The sequence below is a fragment of the Drosophila montana genome, unplaced genomic scaffold (genome assembly GCF_035044405.1).
Source record: "Drosophila montana isolate Dmon_TW-CO22-7 unplaced genomic scaffold, ASM3504440v1 contig_2106_1, whole genome shotgun sequence".
Taxonomy (NCBI): Eukaryota; Metazoa; Arthropoda; class Insecta; order Diptera; family Drosophilidae; genus Drosophila; species Drosophila montana.
This window is the reverse complement of record NW_026997017.1, coordinates 710,088-726,677: the sequence shown is the minus strand read 5'-3', so window position 1 is coordinate 726,677 and position 16,590 is coordinate 710,088. Positions and strand designations below refer to the sequence as shown.

General features: G+C 43.7%; 5 protein-coding genes across 9 annotated transcripts; 3 read left to right on the top strand and 2 right to left on the bottom strand.

Moving 5' to 3' along the window:
• Nucleotides 1–719: 719 nt before the first annotated feature.
• Nucleotides 720–4,819, top strand: RhoGAP16F (Rho GTPase activating protein at 16F). Of its 4 annotated transcripts, XM_064680399.1 has the most exons (7): nt 720–1,131; nt 1,716–3,171; nt 3,235–3,340; nt 3,415–3,597; nt 4,126–4,196; nt 4,510–4,614; nt 4,662–4,819. In XM_064680399.1, exons 2-6 carry the CDS (start codon nt 1,995–1,997, stop codon nt 4,581–4,583), a joined length of 1,611 nt encoding a protein of 536 aa, XP_064536469.1. In that variant the 5' UTR covers nt 720–1,131; nt 1,716–1,994; the 3' UTR covers nt 4,584–4,614; nt 4,662–4,819. The 4 variants fall into 4 exon arrangements, with proteins under 4 accessions (XP_064536469.1, XP_064536471.1, XP_064536470.1 ...); XM_064680401.1 differs by lacking the exons at nt 4,510–4,614; nt 4,662–4,819 and having other exon boundaries at nt 721–1,131; nt 4,126–4,414; XM_064680400.1 differs by lacking the exons at nt 4,126–4,196; nt 4,510–4,614; nt 4,662–4,819 and adding an exon at nt 3,879–4,087 and having other exon boundaries at nt 723–1,131.
• Nucleotides 4,603–9,004, bottom strand: Mvb12 (multivesicular body subunit 12-like Mvb12). Its single transcript, XM_064680410.1, has 6 exons — nt 8,981–9,004; nt 8,582–8,920; nt 7,257–7,415; nt 6,859–7,195; nt 5,722–5,979; nt 4,603–5,659 (listed from the first exon to the last, which is right to left on the bottom strand). Exons 2-6 carry the CDS (start codon nt 8,809–8,811, stop codon nt 5,540–5,542), a joined length of 1,104 nt encoding a protein of 367 aa, XP_064536480.1. The 5' UTR covers nt 8,812–8,920; nt 8,981–9,004; the 3' UTR covers nt 4,603–5,539.
• LOC135427011 (counting factor 45-1-like) lies at nt 8,807–12,195 on the bottom strand. Of its 2 annotated transcripts, none has more exons than XM_064680413.1 (2): nt 11,955–12,195; nt 8,807–9,007 (listed from the first exon to the last, which is right to left on the bottom strand). In XM_064680413.1, the coding sequence occupies exons 1-2, from the start codon at nt 11,988–11,990 to the stop codon at nt 8,855–8,857; spliced, it is 189 nt and encodes a 62-aa protein (XP_064536483.1). In that variant the 5' UTR covers nt 11,991–12,195; the 3' UTR covers nt 8,807–8,854. The 2 variants fall into 2 exon arrangements, with proteins under 2 accessions (XP_064536483.1, XP_064536484.1); XM_064680414.1 differs by having other exon boundaries at nt 8,807–9,004; nt 11,955–12,157.
• A 314-nt stretch (nt 12,196–12,509) lies between these two features.
• Taf8 (TBP-associated factor 8) lies at nt 12,510–13,855 on the top strand. Its single transcript, XM_064680404.1, has 4 exons — nt 12,510–12,732; nt 12,791–13,225; nt 13,298–13,426; nt 13,491–13,855. Exons 1-4 carry the CDS (start codon nt 12,582–12,584, stop codon nt 13,772–13,774), a joined length of 999 nt encoding a protein of 332 aa, XP_064536474.1. The 5' UTR covers nt 12,510–12,581; the 3' UTR covers nt 13,775–13,855.
• Nucleotides 13,856–14,001: 146 nt separating this feature from the next.
• tko (technical knockout) lies at nt 14,002–16,223 on the top strand. The gene is made up of 2 exons (XM_064680411.1): nt 14,002–14,226; nt 15,790–16,223. The coding sequence occupies exons 1-2, from the start codon at nt 14,175–14,177 to the stop codon at nt 16,161–16,163; spliced, it is 426 nt and encodes a 141-aa protein (XP_064536481.1). The 5' UTR covers nt 14,002–14,174; the 3' UTR covers nt 16,164–16,223.
• Nucleotides 16,224–16,590: the final 367 nt, after the last annotated feature.

Here is a 16,590-nt window from a genome sequence, read left to right as displayed (position 1 = left end):
TCATTTTTATAGAGCAAACCAAAACAAATTATTCAGATAGGATGGGATTTTGTGTTGCAAGAGATTAAAGGGCGAGCGCAAGGCTTATCAATTTGATTAGCACACTTAAGAAGATATGACCGAGTAAAAAGTCGCACCATTGACCCAAAAAAAAAACTCACTGCTTGATGATGGTTCAAAAAGTTTTTTTTTAAACTAATACCAAAGGGTATTATGGACTTGTGGAAATGTATGTAACAGGCGAAAGGCGACTTCCCATAAGATAGATATTCTTCGATCTAGTCGAGTGCGTGTGTATGAATGTTATCGATAGCTTGTTCGATTTTCATGTTATCGATACAAATCGACGCCAAAATTGAAAAGAATCAGCATTTATTCGTATAGAAGGAAGCTGGAATGATGGGTTCAGGGCATCTGCTAGTCGGGCACTCCCGACTAGAGCTGTTTTGATTGTTTTGGTTAGCAGCCAGTGTAAACACAGATATGGCTGAAAATGGATACGGTTTAGTCGGATGGGAAGGGAGGGGAGGGGAGGAAATGCCACCGAGAGACGATCGTGAAGGGAGCAGAGGCGGTCGGTCAACTGTTTAGCGTTTTATCGCCAATTTGTTGGGGCTGCCTACACGTACTCGTACTCGTACTCGTACTCGATACCCGCCCAGTCGAGTTGTATGGGATTTATTTCAGCATTTGTTTTGGTGCGGGTTTATCTTATCGGACAGCCGGCTGCGCCTGGCGAGCGAGGCGAACCAACCGTTGCCGATAAGAGGCCACACAGCACTAAGAATTTCAATAGTTCGATTCGGGGCGAGAGCGTGTGGAAATCGGAAATTCGAGCTGCATGTGAATTGAAATCGTGGGCGATCCCACTGCGTCATAGGTTGGCATCATTTTCTCGTAACGGACGAACGGCATCTGTTCGAAAAAGAGAGCGCAAGAGTGGAAGCGGGAGAGAACGAGAGAGTCAGCGAGCGTAAGGACTGAGCAGCTTGCGGTTAACGGAACAAACAACAATAACAAAAAAATAAAGAAGAAACAACTACTACAACAACAACAACAACAAACACAAGATCAGGAGCGCACAGTGGTGCACAGGTTACCGGAAATAAGCCCTTGAATCAAGCGGCAGAGGTAGGCATTTGCTTATAAGGCTTACAGTGATGCCTCCCTAGATTGAACCACTCGGAAACTATTCACTTAATTGTGTGTGTGTTTTCAAACTACAACTAATCGATGGGCAGCTGCGTTTTTATTACCTTAGGCAACACGAGCTGTGAGTTCGTTTACAGTAGAGCCTTGTCAAGTTAGACAGCACGCATAAGTATTGCACTTTCAGTCTTTAGTATATACATTGCTTTTGTATGGGTGAGATATTAGTTATATTTTTTTTTTGTTATATTCACAGACTGTTAATAGTAGTTTAGGAAAGTGTAGTTGTTTAATTTTTTTTAAGGAAATCAAATTATGGTTTTATTTTTATTATCAAGTAAAATTCCCAAAAAAAATATGTACATTTGTATGTACTTATTAGTTTTTTAATTTATCAAATAATTTAAAATGGAAAATTAAAAACAGCAATCGTTGCAAAAGACATCAAAAATGTCGCTGTGCACATATAGGCAGGCTTGACTGTAGCAGCAGGGAATTACAATGAAGTACTTTATAAGCATATTCTATATATACTTATTTTTTTATGGCTGACATTTTCCGCATAGCTCGCACCACGGCGCGACGATAAGTCGCCTCGCTGCGCTGACGTCATCGACGCGCTTGCAGAAAAGGCAAAGTCGAAGCGTCGGAAGGAGTGCAAGATACGGCGAGGGAGCATGCGCAGGCGCTGTCACACATGCACGCACAACAACAACAACAACAATAGGTAGAAGCAGAGAACATTCGATAAGCCGCCGCTGCACGCTGAGCCTCGAGTCGGGCATCGAAGTCGAACTCGAACTCGAAGTCGAACTCGAAGTCGAATCGGATAAGGCAGCGCTGCAATGCAGGCTGGGGCCAGCAGCAATGGGCCAGTGACGCCTGGCTCGCCGGACTCGGCGCACATAATCATTGGCGCAGCTGGCTACGTGGCCCACGAGCGTCGGCAGCCACACCCCCCCAAGCGACTGATGAACTGTTTTCGCGATCGTTCGACAACCACAGCCTCGAGTGCGCAATATGCGCGCTCGCACAGCTCGACGGCGACGGCGCTGCTGCGTCTGGAGAGCAGCGCCGGCTCCATCCAGGCGCTGGATCAGGCTGGCATTGCGGCCGGCGGCGGCGCTGGCCGCCCGGAGGCGGTGGTGCTGCTGCGGGAGCTGCGCACCAAGCCGAACAAATTGACGCTGCTGAAGAGCAGCAGCACCAGAGATTTGACGCGCCTGCTGCTGGACGAGTCGTCGTCGGCGACAGCAGCATTGCTGGTGTCCAATGGCAGCCTGGACATGTGCTCGTCGAATGCCTCATCGGCGGGCAGTCCGGCGCAGGGGCGCGATCGCAACGGCAGCCGGGAGTGCTGCACGGTGTGCGGCAGGCGCTGGCATCAGCTGAAGCAGCGCATGCACACGCTGGAGCTGGATCTGCAGGCGCAGGCCAGCTACAGTCAGGAGCTGGAGCAGAAGCTGGCCGACCTGAGCCGCCAGCTGGCCGAACTCTTGCAGGAGAAGCGGCAACCCACCACCGCCGCCGCCGCCGCCGCCTTCTCCTCCTCCTACGCCGGCAAACGTCATGGCGGGGGCGGCGCACCCGTACGCCCCTCCAGATTGGCCGCCTGGATGAACTTGGCCAACTGGTGGAAGAGCCGTCCCAGCGTTGAGACGCTGCGCGAGCAGCGCATCTTCTTCGACGAGCCCTGCTTCGATACGGAACTGGAGCTGGTGCTCAAGCACGACCAGCACCGGACTGTGCCGCGCATCCTAATCGATTGCTGTGATTTGATCGAGCAAATGTATCGACGCTCCGCGCAGCCCGTGGAGGGTATTTATCGCCAGTGCGGCGATTACAATAAAATCCAAACGCTGCGCTTCAACATCGATGCCAACGACTATGATGCACTGCGTCGGCCCGGCGTCGATATACACACACTAACCGGCGTGCTCAAGCTATTTCTGCGCGAGATCAAGAGCCCCCTGATCAGCGTTAACGAGGCCAACACGTTCATTGGGCCGCCCAATCAATGGCGTAAGTCGCTGCCCGAATCCAATTCGTATCGATTTCTAATCCATGCCGCCTCACGATTCACAGTGCTCACCGAGCAGAACCAGAAGTTGGACACACTCAAGAGACTGATACGCTCGCTGCCAGAGATAAATCGCGACACCATGGACTATCTGTTTGGACACTTCAATCGGTGAGATAGGCCAGGTTAATTCTGCTCAACAATAATAATATATATATCCATCTCTCTCTCTCTCTCTGGTGTAGACTCACGAAGGTACCGTTGCAGCAGATTAGCGCCGAAACGTTATCGATATCGATAACACCATCGATATTCCACACTGTGGCCCAGGGTGTGCACATGAATGACATACAGGAGCTGCTGCGCGAGGGCGAAACCCTGGCCGATTGTGTGCGGCTTATGATCGAGTACCATGCTCGCATATTCGAGTAAGTGGAGCGAGCTAAAGCCCCCCCCACTCCCCCTCCCCCTCAACAAAAAAAAACAAAAAACAAAGCTTTTGTACCTGTGGTGCTGGTATCATTGGTGTTGGCTAACGCATTATGCTCGTTTCCCAGCTCGTAAGACGCTTCCGATATATAAAGTTATCTCGATTTTGCTTGCTAATTACTCACGCTCAAACAATACCAAAAACTTTTCCCAAAAAACAAATCCTATCCGTACCCAATCCGTACTGCTCCTACTGCTCCCCATCATCATCTCTACACAGATGCACGGCCGATCGTCGACTGAAGCGTCTGAGTGTGCGCAATTTGAAGAAGACGCTTTCCCAACCGGATTTACTATTTCATAACTTATTCTGATAACGCGATGACACACAAGAGCTCAACGCGACCCGATACGCTCGGGTTAACATTAACGATTTTATATATTGTACATACCACTGAATATACTTATAAATATTCTCTTTGATCTGTATCTATTGCTTTACATATGCATTGATCAACCATTACCAGGCTTCCAGAAATGGAAAAAGTCCACAATTGCAATTTCGATAGCTGTGGACTTTTCGATAATACAATCTCAGGTGTGGATATTTCTTGAAAATAACGTGTATCCAATATTTGTACATTTTCGATGTGCTAAGGAATAAAGCCGACTTCATCACTAGCGTAGATGCACGCTGGCTACGGAGAGTTGTCTTTGGTCTTCGCTTATCGATAACACGCTAGCGATTAAAGTCGATCACAATAGACGCTAGTGCTGGAAGTTGACCAGCCTTAGCTTGGCAATCGATAATTCAGTGCAATGATATTAACATTATCGATCATTTTTAAATGGATAATTTTGATAGATTTGTTAAATTTGTGTTTTTTTCACAAAACAAATGGATTATTTAGCAAGCGAGTCACGAGAGAGAGAGAGCGAGAGAGAGAGAAAAGTCTATGTAGACAGCATCAGCGCCTTGCCTTAAAGAAATATCATGCAATGCATTTACTATATATGTATGTATATGTATATTTCGATATAAATTTATGTTTATTTTGAACAGCTGCATAACATTCATTATACGATTTGCGAGTGTGCATTAAAGGGTGTGCTTCAAGTGAAGATTTCAGGGAAGAGCCTATTTTGTTTAACGTATTCGTACAGTCTACATGTCTCTAGAACTAAGTAGCATACAATTATTGAATTACCAACTGGTTTTACAGTGCTTAGCATACCTATGTATTTCTATATATTCATAGATATATATATATATGCATGTATATATATATATATATGTATATGTATAATGTGTGTATGCAATACTTTTGCTGGCTTTCGTTTTGACTGTTCAGCTTTAACATTAGACTAAGTAATTAATAAATATTTTTGTTTATATATAAATATTTGTTTTATCAGAGGGTTGTACATGGTATTGTATTGTGTGTATACAGATACATATATATATATATCATAATCTATTGATTTCTGGTATTCAATTTAAAAATAATAATAATGACAAACATTCGTTACACGATCACAATGTTGGGTCTAATATATATATATATATATATGTATGTATGTTTGTGATGTATATATGTTTATGTTTATGTTCATGTATGTATGCTTACATGACTCAGAATAAACAACTGAATGCATATACTATGTTAAATATACATACACGAAATGAGATACATATATTAAAGGCACAGGGAATCGATACACACATATGGGTCTGAGGTCTTTTAAGAAATTATATATAATTATTATCATATTGCATTGAATTCGAATTGAATGCAAATGCAAACTGAATATACAAATTGTGAGTGCCATTCATATTGTGTTATTCATTCACATACACAAGAGTAAGTACATTTTTGTATGCCAATTTGAACAGTTGAATCAATTTTTGTTTTGCTTTGTTTTGTTATTGGTTCGTTTGTCCTATTTGAAGAAGGGATTCTTGGAGGCCGAGGATTTCATAGTGCACAAGATCTGACGCTCCAGCTGAAAGTCATAGTCAAGCGTTTTCAGCAACGATGAGATTTCGGGCAGTGTAGGCAACTGTTTGAAAGAAATCGATTTGATTATTTTCATCACAAACATTAAATAGAACCTGGACTCACTTCAGTCATCAGCTGGCTGCGCTGCAGCATCGCATGCATGGCAAATGGCACGCCCTCCAGTTCCGTATAGGTGCCCAGCGTGCCGATGCCGAAGTGGCCGCCGCGACCAGCTGTTCCAGTTGCAGTTGGAGCTGCTCCTGTTGCTCCTGCTGTCGACGCCGGACGCGGCGGCGCTGGCCGCTGTGGCGAATTAATTTGATAGTGCGCCTGTATCTCCTCATAGTCATGATGTTCACTCGCAGCAGGCACCTGCGGCAGCTGCCAACAAAACGGATTCGTATTAACAAACTGAATGCTGTGTGTGCCCAGGCCCAAAGCCTCAATTTCTTACAACTCCTTTCAGTATGCTGACGATTCGAAAAGAAAAACAACTCTGTGGTCTCTGTAATCTCTTTAGGGCTGTTAATGCCAAGGCCAATTGAACAAATGCCTAATACTATATATTATAATTCCAATAGAGTATAGACCCGACTGGAAGCATAAACAAGTAAGAGGGGATACCCTGAACTCCCATCTTCCGACAGACGATAGGTATAAAATGAAAGATACTTGATATAGATATATACTATTCTAGAAGCTACAGGTCAAGCTCATATTATTTGCCGAAATTGCTCTAGAAACAGGATTTCGATATCGATTTTTATCGATTACTTGGAAACTCGGAAACAAACTCGATCTGCGCGGGCATTAGAAGGACCTACAGCTAAGATTTCAAGTCTCTAGCTCTTATAGGTTCTGAGATCCTTGCGTTCATACATACGGACAGACGGACGGACATGGCTAGATCGACTCGGCTGTTGATGCTGATCAAGAATATATATACTTTATGGGATCGGAGATGCTTCCTTCTGCCCGTTACATACATTTGCACAAATACATAATACCCTTTTTACCCATTTTCAAATGTGTTCAGGGTATAAAAACCTATTCAAAGAGTTCATCGTTAAGGACCTTAATTTGTTTACTTTGGCATCTATAGAGAAATCCTCCCTTTTTGTCCTACAAAACGGGCGACCTCTTTGTACTTTCAACAGATCTTAGTTCGACAATCTCTGCTCCTCTAGATAATCGAATAGAACTTAACCCGGTGGAACTTATCAAGCGATCAATATGAATCGCTAGATACGAACGACTCACCGGTCCACGTGAGCTGCGCTGGCCCTGCAAATTGAGGCGATTCAGTGCCTGCTCCACTTCACAGTTGTTGCCCGGCACGGGCGGGGGCAGGCGGACCGGAATGGCGCCAGTTTTATAACATATTAGGACACCATTGATATCACCGGCAAGCTTAAAGCCATCGGGCGCTATCTTAAGCTTGGAGCAGAGTATTATGTCGGTAACGGCCTGGACAACGGTGCCACGTTTCGACAGCTTGTAGGCGATCTGACGTTTGCGCCACGCCTTCTGATCGGTGTCCGCGGTGCGAGAGAGCAGCGAGAATTCCTTGGGCGGCGGCACCTTCTCCGCAATAACTCTGTAGGCAGCAGTTGATTAGCTTTATATTTGTCTATAGATTTCATTGAGCGCACACTTACTTGAGCGTCTCCACGACGTATTCGGGCAGGCCCTCGGATTTGGATAGGCACAAATAGCGTGTCGTCTGTCGTCCAAACAGTATGTTATTTTCACGCCAAAGATCCGCATCCGCATCCTGATCATATGTCCGATGTATGGCATTAAAGTTCTTTGGGCAGCTATCAAAAATGCGCACACAATTGAATATAATTGAGGTTATGACACTTGCTTGATTAATCGCTCAATTAAACGAGCGAGTGGAGAGAGGTCACGGAACTAGTTCAATTTGCATTAGTGCAACTGCACAAGCGACCCTTAGACAATATATGTACAAGCTCTTCTTAGAGCGAGACAGAGCAGTTCATTGAACTAGTTCAGCTAGTTCTAAAGACAGTTTAAGGCAATGAATTGATGAGTAGAAGAGGTCACGGAACTAGTTCAATTAGCATAAGCTGAAGCGACCCTTAGACAATCTATGTACAGGCTCTTCTTAGAGCGAGACAGAGCAGTTCAATGAACTGGTTCAGCTAGTTCTCAAGGCTGTGAAGTGAATGATTCGCGAGTAGAAGAGATCACGGAACTAGTTCAATTAGCATAAGTGCAATTTCACAAGCGACCCTTAGACAATCTCAGCTCGTACATAGCTCTTAGAGCGAGACAGAGCAGTTGAATGAACTAGTTCAGCTAGTTCTGAAGGCTGTTTAAGGTATTGAAGTGAACGACTCGAGAATGCCCTGTAATAAATGTACTCAATGCTATTTGTTAGGTTAGATCGAGATTTTAGAACAAACAACTTTACAAGTTCCTAAAACTCGTTGAACTTACACAAATACGATGACAACTTAAGCACGCTTCCAACTAGAAACTACCCTACTTAAAAACGGCTATATAGCTTTGTTAGCTTTGTTGGAGACAAAAGATCGAAGCCTACGTATCAAATTTGATATATCCAGCATAATAATTTACGAATTCTGCTTTAAAAATCATGCCCTAAAGTCGATATTTATCGATATGATAAAAAATAATAGATGAACAGGAGAGATTATATTCGATCTTTGACAAATCAGAAGCTAGGATTGCCAATCAGCTTCTCTCGATCGTTGCTTTAACTTATTGAGAATTACAAGCAATTGGCAAGGCCCTGTACTCAGTCCAAAGCCAAAACCACTTGAGAATTATAAGCAACCCAAGTGCAATCTACAAAAGAGCGTCGTCGCCTGGCTAAGCAATACAAGTATATACTTTATGGTTGCACGGGTATTATAAATACAGATTCGTAGCACTTCCGGATTGGGCCACAGTCTATATATATATGCATATACGTAGATAAAATGATTTCACTTACCGATCGAAATCCTCGACTATGTGCAGAGAGGTAATTGGCCGATTGTCCGGCAGGAAGTTCCTGATCGAATTGAACACATTCATGGGGCTGGTCGCCGAGCCATTCGGTGCCCCCGCCGCCGCCGCCGCCGTCATCGTCTGCGTTACGGCGGAGCCGAGCAGGCCATTGGGCGAGCCGTTGACGGCCAGAGCCGTGCTCCCGCTCTGGATGTGCTTGCCTGCTTTGTTCATGTCCTGGCGGCGACTGTTGGCCAAATGTGTGAGAGAATTGCGCTTATCGCCGGCTGCCGGAATCGCTGCCGGATTCGCTGCCGGAATCGCTGCCGGAATCGCTGCCGGATTCGCTGCCGGAATCGCTGCCGGATTCGCTGCCGGAATCGCTGCCGGATTCGCTGCCGGAATCGCTGCTTGCGTTCGCTTCGAGCTGCTTGGATAAACAAATACACATAAGCATATGCACGGATATATGTATGTATGAATTGTATGCTATGTATGTTAAATTCTTTGCAATGTTCGTTTCTGACACATTACTCATACGCCACGTTGCCGAACTTAATTAAGCGATTTCCAATGACATTTTCAATAATTTTTTTGAATGGGCATTTCCCCAACTCTGATTCATAATCGAACCAGCGCTGCACTCGCTGCCCACTTTCTGGCTCTCATAATGGAAACAAAAACAAATGTAAAGGCAATTTATTGTTATTTTTTATTGTTGACGCCAAAGTTTCTCTTTAACACACACACACACACACACACACACACACACACAGAACCAAAAACAAACAAATGCGCCTTGGGGCGCTCAAGTGCGCACATTTGGATACCCTGCAGCCACGGCGAATGCTTAAAAAGGGTATCGTGTTTCTGTGCAAGCGTTTGTAACAGGCAGCAGGCATTGTCTCTCTTCTTGATCGGGAATCGATTTAAGCAAGCCCAGCTTGCGAGTTTATCGTTTATCGATAACTGCCATTTGCTTGCTATCGATAAGTATCGATTTGAAGACTTTGTTTTTTTTTTCAAGCACAACTCGGGCAATATAAGAGCCAGATACGGCAAACTTGATGTTTAGATAGATGTTTAAACAGAGAAAGCATATTTAACATTTTGGATAACTCCCACTTCCCTTCGCTTGGTGCAGGGTATCACCTGTCCAGGCATTCCCACTCTGGCCATATACCCTAACATGTGGAGCGGCTGCGCCAACTTTCTTATCAAGCAGCAACTCAAAAGAAATTAGTTGTGTTTGATAAGAGCCAAAGTAGTAGAAAGTGCTTAACACAAAAGTGCCGGACGTGACGGAATAGCATGCAAATAAACCAAAATTTGAGAACTGAAGCTTCAATTGTTTAAACAAATTTCATATTTTGTTGTAGGGAAATAGAGTACAAATAACGTGAATATGGAAAAGTGTCATAAGAGAATTCACGGAACGAACTTCTGTCAGAATAACGTTAAAGAATACGATTATCAAATATTGAATTTGATAAGAGATCTATTACAAATCACAGGACATGTTGAAAAAAATCTGCAAAAACTTAAGACCAAATTAACACGATTACGACAAACACGTAGGCCAAATAAACGTGATTTGTTGTACAGTGTATTGACCCCAAAAGTCGCCTTTGTCTCTAAGCTGAACAATATACATACATAGCTTTTATTATTTATTTATATTTCTTTAAGTAGATCTTATATAATCTTATGTAATATCCAATATTTAAGGCCATTATCTTCAATTTACCCTTCAGGCGTTAGGGTGTTGCGTGCTTCGGTGTGCCCATTTTGTTCGTGTTATCATTGACAAAATTGAATATTATTCATATTCATATAAGCGATTTGCTTAGATAAGCAACAGCGTCGAAATTTGATCAAGTACCAAATAAACATAATTTACTTGCACATGCACGTTTGTTTACATTTATTCTGTCTGTGTGTAGTCGGCCAGTGCTGCCAAGCAAGAAAAAGCTAATTAGATGTCGAGCAAAGCTAAACAGCAAAAACTCTTGAGATAATTGAAATACATGTGTATATATCCCAAGTGCAATATTTGATGATCCGCACTATATAACTATATATTTATTTGAGTTAAAAAACATATCTATATGTTTATATATAGCCGACGTTTTGACTTTCAGTAGCCGAACCTGCGAGTCTAGGGCCATATATTACGTATTTTATGGCTTTGATAATGAGAAAAACAGGAATGGCAAGCTCAGCGGAAAGATAAGTATTGATAATTTACCAAGATATATCATCATTTCGCAAGAAAGCCAAAAAAAAGATGTACAAGAAAGTTCAAATTGCCGCTGTTTCTAGCCAGATTTGACGAGATATCCGGCGCATTTGGCAGCACTGCGAATGAAGAGGAAGCTGATTTAAAGCAGAGCGGCCGCATCGCGTTTGTTTGTCTGACACTCGATCTGCTTCATTTGCTGATAAGAGTCAAGAGTCAAGGTGCTAATAAAATAGCAGATAATGCAAAAAAAAAATTACACGCACACACTGGCAGAATCTCATTCATAGAGCAGCCTTCAAGAGCTTTGAGTCATCACAATAATATTGAAGGGGGGGGAAAGAAAAGGCAACGCAGCACAATCTTAAAAAGTCGCAGCTGGACGGCGCAATGAAGAAACAACCAAATCTGAGTAAGGTTTAAGTAGGTGGAGGGGCATGGAGGGCCAAGTGCAAAGACAAAGAACAATAAACTGCAGTACGTGACAAGGGCCAAAACCGTGGTGCACAAGACAAGCAGACAGACAGAGAGAAAAAAACAGCAGCCGTTAACTAACACTCGCTAGCACATACATACATACGCTTACCCGTTCACCCGCGCTCGCTCCCACTTCAGCACACATACACACACACACACGGGCACTAAATAAAAATGACGAGTTTTGAGTGAAAACAAGAATTTTTCGGGCGCATTTCGCAATTTGAATAACACAAAAATAGAAACGTTTTATATAGTTGAGAGTTTTTAGTGTTGCTTCTTGCGCACACAAATCAAATTTGAAGCGTAAATTGCAGGGCAACTAATTGAAAATGAAAGGCAGCAGCAGCGACAGCGACAGCAGCAGTCGGCGTTGTTGGCGGCAGCATCAGTATGCCGCTGCACACATATATACACACACAGCATACATAGATAGCTGCACATAATTAGCATTCACTGCTGCTGCTGCTGCTCCTGCTGCTGATGCAGCAGTTCATTCTTATAAGATTTAAGTATGAGTGAATGCAGAAAAGCTTTACGTTGCTGCGCTGACAACAACAACCGCAACAGCAGCAGTTGCAGCGGCAGCGGCAGCGGCAGCGGTCGCCGCAGCACCAATACCAATTAATATATAAATTTGTGTTGCTGGTTGGTTACGTACCTTTTGCACTATTTCCGTCAGGTATATGAATTGCATTTAATTGTACATTTATTGTTAGCCTTGTTGCTATTTTTAATACACAATTGCACTTTTTTTTCGTAGATATAAAAGAAATAACACAAAAAAAATACACTAAGATTGTTTAGCGCCCACCGCCCGCACACTCCGTCAGCTGTGGATAATTAAAATCAACTAATGCCAGTGTGGCCGTATTCAACTCTCTGCTCTTTGGGCTGGTTCGATAAAAAAAAACATTTACTTAGTCCAAGAACGAACTTGTTCAATGGTGCACGAGCTATTGAACTAAAGGAACTTTTTGTTCAATAGTGCACGAAATATTGAACTTAAATAACTTCTACAGCGCATAAAATGTGTAGTTTGAAACCAATTTTAAATTTTATGCTTTTTTTTATAAAGTATCGCGGCTCTACTTTACTATGCATAATTATATAATAAAATAATGCACAGCTGGGACTTACTCACTTAAACGATATTTGTACGCCCGCATTGAGTATATCGATATTCAAATTAATCAGCGACTTTTATTCACAAAACGATAAAAAATCAACAATCTCGCTTTAACCTGATGCTTTATACGCGGATTTTAAGAAAGCAAATTTGAACCTGATGGAAAAAGCCATGGAAGCCATTGCAATACCCAACATTGATGCATATCGGCGTCTGCTAAACAAGGCTGTGTCCCAGCTGCTGCTGGACAAAGGCGCCGCCCTGGCCAGCAATCAATGCCTTGAAACGCTGACCCAAATGATGCAGGCGCGTAAGTGTGAAATATTTTATTATACACATTAGTGTGTATTAAAATATTCCATTTGCAGTGATCGTTGAGATTGGCAATTCGGCGCACAACTACTGTGAGCTAGGCGGCCGCACCATGCCCACCGTGGGCGACGTTAGCTTGGCGCTCATTAACATGGGCATCAACATAAGCAGCCTGGAGCCGTATGTGCGCCGTGGCAGTCATGTGCCCATACCGCTGCCATCACAACAAACCCAACAGCGCCAGCTGAGTCTGCTGCAGGCGGGCAGCAAGGCGTCCCATCCGCATTACGTGCCCAGCTATTTGCCAGCAATGCCCGATCCTCATGCCTACATTCGAACGCCCACGCACAAGCAGCCCGTAACCGAATACGAGGCAATACGGGAAAAGGCGGCCAGTCAGAAGCGTGACGTTGAGAAGGCGCTGACCAAATTCCTGTGCAAAACAACAGACACCAACAATCTCTTTCCCACCGAGGACAACATGTTTCCATGTAAGTGTGCTCTGCGCTTAGTTCTTGATCTTTTGGTTTAAATGTTTTGACATTTTTTTTCAAATGCAAAAGTGATTGCCTGTAAGCCCGCCTTTCCGGCCTATGCAGCTGCCTTGAATCCCACAGATCAGGTATTTGACTTTGAGGAGCTGGAGTACCACTACTTGGTGGCCAATCGTACGGAAGATGTGCCCAGTAAAGGTCGGTCAAAATTGCACACAATAGAAATTCCTACTAACACAGGCTCTACATCTTTCATTTGCAGAGGAGGGCGAGGAGGGTGACAGTGAAAATGAGGAGCTAGATGGCGACAAGTCCAAGGAGGAGAAGCCTGAGCTGGAGATCAAGCCCAATTCAGCAACAAACAAAGCTATTTTAGATAATCCCAATATAGACAATCCCTACTTGCGTGCCGCTACACTGCCCAAGCGCTCCAAGCTGCACAGTGAGAGCACTACGCCACGCATGCTGACATCACGTAGTCTGCACTCGGCTTCACCTACGACACCAACGCCATCAACTCTAGAGATAACCAAAAGTAGTGTTTAGCTATAATTATAAATAGACGCATTGTAATTGTTTTTAGTTTGTAAAAAATATTGGATATACAAACTCTGTTTTTCCTATCGATAGTTCGTGCTTCTGCATAAAATTGTGCGTTAGGTGGCAGCGCTGCGGCAACAAACAGCTGTTTCGGTATAACAATTATTTTTTGCCTAACGATAGCATGTGCTATTGCATTAAATGGCGTTAGGTGGCAACGCGGCGGCAACAATCAGCTGTTTACCAGACCGCAGCAACATTGCGGTGCATTTTATTAAGTTGAATTAATAAAATTATTTTTCAAAGTGTTTACTAACTTAAAAAGCCAACAAATTGCGGTTGTTTTCGGTGCTTTGTAGCGGCTGCTGTACATGAAGTATACCTATTAGAGCTCAACGTGCTCAACATGAATTTCCTGCGCCAAACATTCAACGTTACGAAACAATTGACGGCACAAGGTAAGCTTTGACAAAAACCCTATTTAAAACAATGCGTTGCGCTATTTATTCATATTCCGGTCTAGAGTCCTATATACACACGCGCCCTCTGCTTAATTGCCAACCATGTGAGGCAGCCGCTAGCCGCTTGCGCACATCTTTTCCCAATTGGTGACTGTGCGCATTTTGTGTTTATCCAAGGATCCGGCGTTCTATTGTGTGCACAATGATTTGTATAGTCTGTTGTTTGCCTACGATCTCAACTCTTTTACATGGGCGCGTGGCCGGCTTGCGATCCCGTCGCCCGTCTGCCAGTTCCCTATTTACCCCCCCCCCCCCCCTTCCACTGTGTCATGCTGTGAATATTTTTATAAGCATTTTCTCATGTGTTTCCTGCTTGTGTATATATATTTAATCAGTCGAGTCTGTCTATCTTAGATATCTATGATTGTAATTATTATTATTATTTTCATTTCATGTTCAACATATATTAACAACATCTTTTCAATACATAGATTCACTATATAGCTGCCATAGGACTGATTGGACAAAAATGAAGTTCTTGTATGGAAAAGTTTGCTGTTCTTCAACATAACTTCAGCAAACTCTGACCAAGTCCATTTCCATTTTTCTGCCTGTTTCAATTAAAATTCGGACCAAAATCCGCATAACATGCTGTCAATTGGCATTGACATGCGGCCCACCATTAACAATAGGAATTTGCATGACATGCACACAATAAAAAATCAACAAAAAAAAAAGGACACAGGTGCGTTTGGGTCAGTTGCGGATCGCGGCAGACAATGGTCGGAGCTGTGATTCGCATAGTTCATGTGCGCCTGCTCCCATTGTAAGCAATTGTCCAGCGTTATGGATAATTGTTACCTGTGTGTCCGTCTCGGTTTCTGTGTCTGTGTGTGTGTGGCATTTAATTAAAAACTGTTGTCGTTTTCGATTTTGGATGGAGTACAGTCCAGTCACAGTGCAGCTGAACTGCTGGCAAACAGAAAACCGAGCATAGAGAGTCAACCCCCGTCTGTGGCCAAAGGTTTTCAATCATAAAAGGCTTGAGAACTGACCCACAGCCGCGTCATTTGGCTGCAATTATTATTTGGGATGCAAGCAAAAAGAAAACAACCATATAGGCATGAGATATATGGATGGATGTGCGCAGCATAACAATTATTTTGCGATTTTCACAGAGATTAGCCACAACAAAAGGCGAATGGGCATTGTTGGAGGATGGGCATTTGGAACTGGCCAACTGTTCTGACCCTTTTGTCTGTCGACTCTCTTCTCTCGTTTGTGTCAAATGTTTTAAGCCGCTCGCTGCGGCTGCGCTCACACATGCGGCAGCTACCACACATATATGTACACATATTTAATTGGTACAGTTGTGTCCACTTGCACTGTATGTGTACAGACGTTGGTCGCTCTTTGGTTGATAAATGGACTCTCAACAAGTTAAAGCTTCGAAAATGGGACAAATAGGCAGCCTAGAGTCGCAGGCTAGGAATCGGGAGCTTTACAGAAACTCTGCTTATTTACCTTGTTCTCAGCCGTCTCCTTTTGATTACATTGCAGCTGTGCAGAGCAACTATTTGTGTGCCGCATTCCGTGGCATGGCATCGTTGAATCAAATGCATCGCACTGGACCGCATATAAAGACGCGACCGCCACGTCAGCCGCTGGATGGTAAACCCTTTGCCAAGGGCGTTGTGCTCAAAACATTGATCAAGAAGCCAAAGAAACCAAATTCGGCGAATCGTAAATGTGCGCTGGTGCGTTTATCTACGGGCAAGGAGATGGTCGCCTATATACCCGGCATTGGACATAATCTGCAGGAGCATAATATTGTACTATGTCGCGTCGGACGGCTGCAGGATGTGCCCGGCGTCAAGCTGAAGGCGGTGCGCGGTGTCTACGACCTGGCGCATGTTATCAAGAAGGGCCAATAGTTAACTACCATGTAATTCTCTTCCATTAAAAAAAGAAAACAAACCAAATGTTCAAATCTTCGAGTGCATTGTTGTTATTATTATGCAGCATATATTTCTTTTTTCTTATGGAAAATTATGCAGCTCAGCCGGCTTAGTGTAAGTAGCCAATACACACACACACACACACACACACAACAAGTGAGCTCTGGCCTCGCCTCAGTCCAACTTGTCTTGCGCCGTAATCTTAAGTCAACAGGCCAATTGCGGGCCAGACAATTGTCCAGTGCTGCCAACTGCGGTTCCTAAAAACGAGCTAAATCCCATGTGAAAATTAGCTAGAAATGGCGATAAGTGAAAAGACTTCAACTCTTTCCGGCCAAAGACCGCTGAAATTAGCCAAATGTTAGCCAGAAAATAGCTGATTTCGCAACACTGCACATTTGTT

Excerpts from the sequence above, each read along its gene's own strand:
- RhoGAP16F (XM_064680399.1), top strand. The coding sequence starts at position 1,995 with ATGCAGGCTGGGGCCAGCAGCAATGGGCCAGTGACGCCTGGCTCGCCG. Across the intron at positions 3,172-3,234 it reads TGGGCCGCCCAATCAATGGC|TGCTCACCGAGCAGAACCAG; the intron begins GTAAGTCGCTGC and ends CACGATTCACAG. Across the intron at positions 4,197-4,509 it reads TTTCGATAATACAATCTCAG|CAAGCGAGTCACGAGAGAGA; the intron begins GTGTGGATATTT and ends TGGATTATTTAG.
- Mvb12 (XM_064680410.1), bottom strand. The coding sequence starts at position 8,811 with ATGAACAAAGCAGGCAAGCACATCCAGAGCGGGAGCACGGCTCTGGCC. Across the intron at positions 7,416-8,581 it reads ATAGTCGAGGATTTCGATCG|CTGCCCAAAGAACTTTAATG; the intron begins GTAAGTGAAATC and ends CATTTTTGATAG. Across the intron at positions 7,196-7,256 it reads TACGTCGTGGAGACGCTCAA|AGTTATTGCGGAGAAGGTGC; the intron begins GTAAGTGTGCGC and ends TGCTGCCTACAG.
- LOC135427011 (XM_064680413.1), bottom strand. The coding sequence starts at position 11,990 with ATGCAATTCATATACCTGACGGAAATAGTGCAAAAG. Across the intron at positions 9,008-11,954 it reads TGACGGAAATAGTGCAAAAG|CAGCTCGAAGCGAACGCAAG; the intron begins GTACGTAACCAA and ends TGTTTATCCAAG.
- Taf8 (XM_064680404.1), top strand. The coding sequence starts at position 12,582 with ATGGAAAAAGCCATGGAAGCCATTGCAATACCCAACATTGATGCATAT. Across the intron at positions 12,733-12,790 it reads GACCCAAATGATGCAGGCGC|TGATCGTTGAGATTGGCAAT; the intron begins GTAAGTGTGAAA and ends TTCCATTTGCAG. Across the intron at positions 13,427-13,490 it reads GGAAGATGTGCCCAGTAAAG|AGGAGGGCGAGGAGGGTGAC; the intron begins GTCGGTCAAAAT and ends TTTCATTTGCAG.
- tko (XM_064680411.1), top strand. The coding sequence starts at position 14,175 with ATGAATTTCCTGCGCCAAACATTCAACGTTACGAAACAATTGACGGCA. Across the intron at positions 14,227-15,789 it reads GAAACAATTGACGGCACAAG|CTGTGCAGAGCAACTATTTG; the intron begins GTAAGCTTTGAC and ends ATTACATTGCAG.